Source organism: Lipotes vexillifer, unplaced genomic scaffold, assembly GCF_000442215.2.
Source record: "Lipotes vexillifer unplaced genomic scaffold, Lipotes_vexillifer_v1.1 scaffold1113, whole genome shotgun sequence".
In the NCBI taxonomy this organism is placed as follows: domain Eukaryota; kingdom Metazoa; phylum Chordata; class Mammalia; order Artiodactyla; family Lipotidae; genus Lipotes; species Lipotes vexillifer.
In genome coordinates, this window is record NW_006777938.1 from 1,047,164 (window position 1) to 1,050,447 (window position 3,284).

At 42.9% G+C, this 3,284-nt stretch overlaps 1 protein-coding gene across 1 annotated transcript in view; it reads left to right on the top strand.

Annotated features, from left to right (window-relative positions):
* The first annotated feature begins 1,211 nt into the window (after positions 1-1,211).
* The window catches only part of MRPS14 (mitochondrial ribosomal protein S14), a 19,991-nt gene continuing 17,918 nt past the window's right edge, over positions 1,212-3,284 (top strand). Inside the window, exon 1 of the mRNA XM_007451367.1 lies at positions 1,212-1,343. Coding sequence (XP_007451429.1) covers positions 1,299-1,343 — 45 coding nt within the window. The 5' untranslated portion in view covers positions 1,212-1,298. The remainder of the gene's footprint in view (positions 1,344-3,284) is intronic.

The window sequence follows — 3,284 nt, forward strand, 5'->3', positions numbered from 1 at the left end:
TGAGCTAAATAAAGGTATTTTAGCTTAATGCTCATTATCTAGGAGGCAGGGTTCCTAGAAATGCACCATTACATATAATTTAAACTTATAGGTAACATCCCTTTAGCGATTAACTTGTAATAGAATACAACTGCAGAAGATAACCCTCAACTGTGCAGAGGTATTACATGGGCTAGAATTAGGACTAGATGCCTGCCTGACACTGGTTCAGGATTTTTCTGATTCTACCATGACAAGGGCTTATGCTGTCCTTTCCTGCCAGCTGGCCTCAATCAGTCCCTCCCCAGTTCATTACACATGTTCCAATAAACTTGAATCTCTCTCTAAAGAAAGAAGCCTGCACTCAGCTTCCCTTCCCAGAAGACTCCTGTCCAATAATGTAGATGCAAATAGCACACAGGTGAATCTCCTCACTTCATCAATCAGCATATCTAAAATATAGGTCTTTGCCAAGCTAATATATACTCCTTGATACTCTTCTACCAGAATGGTAGGTGGGTGGTACTTGCCTTACATCCACACAAAGTAAAGGGGCCCCACAAAGGGTTCATTCCAGACCAGGGACATTTGCTATGAAGATGAACTGAAAGTACCCTGTACTACAGACTGAAAACAGCAATTTTTAAATGGCAATGCTCCCCACCCCAGCCCCGCCCCCGAAAAAACCCCAAAATATTTTAAGCGCTTTTCACCGAAAGCTCCAATACACAATATACATATTTTTAAATATATATATATATTTTAAACCCTAGACATATAAATGGGAAGTATAGCATTGCCATTCTCAACATGATCACTATGACCTTTATAGCAGAGAGAAGGAGAGATTTGCAAAATCCACAGGAAGGAGGACAGAGAAGGAGGAGCTGTCCATACTTGTAGGTTTCTGGCAAGTAGCATCCTAAATTAATAGAGGATACAGAAGTAGGTTGAGCGAGAAGAATTTGGTGAAAGAGAAATTAGTAACAATGAACTGGTAGGTAAAGGAGGGTGGAAAAGGAGCTGGGTGGCGACAAAGGTAATTTGAGAGAGTGTGTAAAGCGCTCCGGAAACGAGGAACAGGTAATGACCGTCAGACTCCACTATCAGTATTGCAGCTCCGCTCCCAGAGAGTTAATTTGCCCATATTCCGTTGAATACCGCGAGAACGTACATCCAATTAACTACGCCCTCCTTCCTATACGCTAAAGACCCGCCTGCCGACCCGCCCCCTGCGGCCCAGGTCCCGCCCCTCGTGTCCTCGCTGTATCCGGCCGCGTTAATAAAGTTGCAGCAGTTTGACATTTGCGGCGGACAACATGGCGGCCTCCACGCTCGGCTTTCTGCTGCGGACAGTCCGGCAGGTCTGCGCCACGCCCTTATACCCTCCTCCCCCTCTCCTCTGAACCTCCAAACCCACGGGTCCCCCACTATTCTGCCAGCTGTAGCGCCCAGTGCAGACCCGTCTCAGGGTTTTCGCTCTGCCCACTTCCCTCCTCCGGCCTGCTTCAGGGGAGGGCCGAGCTGTAGATGTAAATTTGGTATTCGTAAGCTTAGAGCTGACTGGCATTGAAAGCTACAGATTGACTCCAATTTATAAGGAGTGTAGGTGGGGATAGAAGGTGTCGGAGGAATGAGGCCCCAGAGCCTTCAATGTTAAGAGAGCCCAGCAAAGGAGACTTGAAAGAAGCAGAGCGAGGAAGGAGAGCGTGGTGGCCCGGAAGCACGCCAGGAGCAGGTAGTGGGCAACTCTCTGCTCAAAGTCAATTAAAAGACGAGCTGAGAATTGCTAGTTGGGTTTAGCAGAGTGGGAATTGTTGGGACTTCGATCTTAGCCGTTTCGATGGCGTGGTGGGGGCGAAAGCGTTCACGACAGAATAGGAGGAAAGAAATTGGAGACTACGAATATAGACAAGCCTTTGAAAACGTTTTGCCGCAAAGGGGAGCAGAAAAATGGGTCAATAACTGCAGAGGAGGTGGGTGTTACGTGTTATGTTTTTTAACGTGACAGAAGTAACTGCATGTTTTTGTGTTCAAGGGAAAGATTCTGTAAAGCGGGGGAAATGGATGATGTAGGAGGGGGAAGAATTGCTAGAGCTGTACTCCTGTGTAGGCAAGAGGTGATGAGTTTCGTGTTCAATTGTTTGGTCTTAGGAACATAGTTAATCTGTAATAGCGTTGTCCAGTAGAAATAAAATGCCAACCACATATGTAACTTAAAAGTTTCTAAGTGGCCACATTAAAAAAAGTAAAAAGCAGATGAAATTAATTTTATTAAAATATTTTATTTATCTAGGTATGTCAAAAATATTATTTCAACATGTAGTCTTATAAACGTGATGTATGAGATATTTACATCCTTTTTTTCATACTAGATCTTCAAAATCAGGTTTGTATTTTACACTTAAAGCACATCTTAGTTTGGATGCTAAATTTTCCACCATTAAAGTGGAAAATGTAGGAGCTTCCCTGGTGGTGCAGTGGTTAAGCATCTGCCTGCCAACGCAGGGGACATGGGTTCGAGCCCTGGTCCGGGAAGATCCCACATGCCACAGAGCAACTAAGCCCATGCACCACAACTATTGAGCCTGTGCTCTAGAGCCCGCGAGCCAGGACTCCTGAAGCCTGGGCACCTAGAGTCCGTGCTCTGCAACAAGAGAAGCCACCACAACGAAGACCCAATGCAGCCAAAAATAAATTTTAAAAAATAAATTTATTTTTTAAACGGAAAATGTAGTCCTACCAAAACACTAAAGTTAAATTTTTTAATTAATTAAAATTAAATAAAATTAGGAATTACATTTCTCTCGTTACATTTCAAGCGCTCACTAGCTGTGTGTGGTTAGTGGCTACTGTACTGGACAGAGCAGATCTTTAATAACAGGATGGAATGTAGTACATGTGACTACAGATGCTTTTTTAAAATTAATTGAAGTATAGTTGATTTGCAATGTTGTGTTAATTTCTGCTGTACAGCAAAGTGATTCAGTTATACATATATTTTTTTCATATTCTTTTCCATTATGGTTTATTATAGGATATTGAATATAGTTCCCTGTGTTATTCAGTAGGACCTTTTTGTTTATCCATTCTATATAATAGTTTGCATCTGCTAATCCCAAACCCCCATCTGTCCCTCCCCCTTGGCAACCAGAAGTCTGTTCCCTATATCTGATTACAGATGCTTTTAATTTCGTAATTAAAGAGAAATTGAAGTCATCAGCTAAACGTGGGAATGTGGGAGTAGGTATCAGAGATTTGAGGAAAGACAAGATGGTGTAAAATAGTCAAGAGTAGATCGGAAG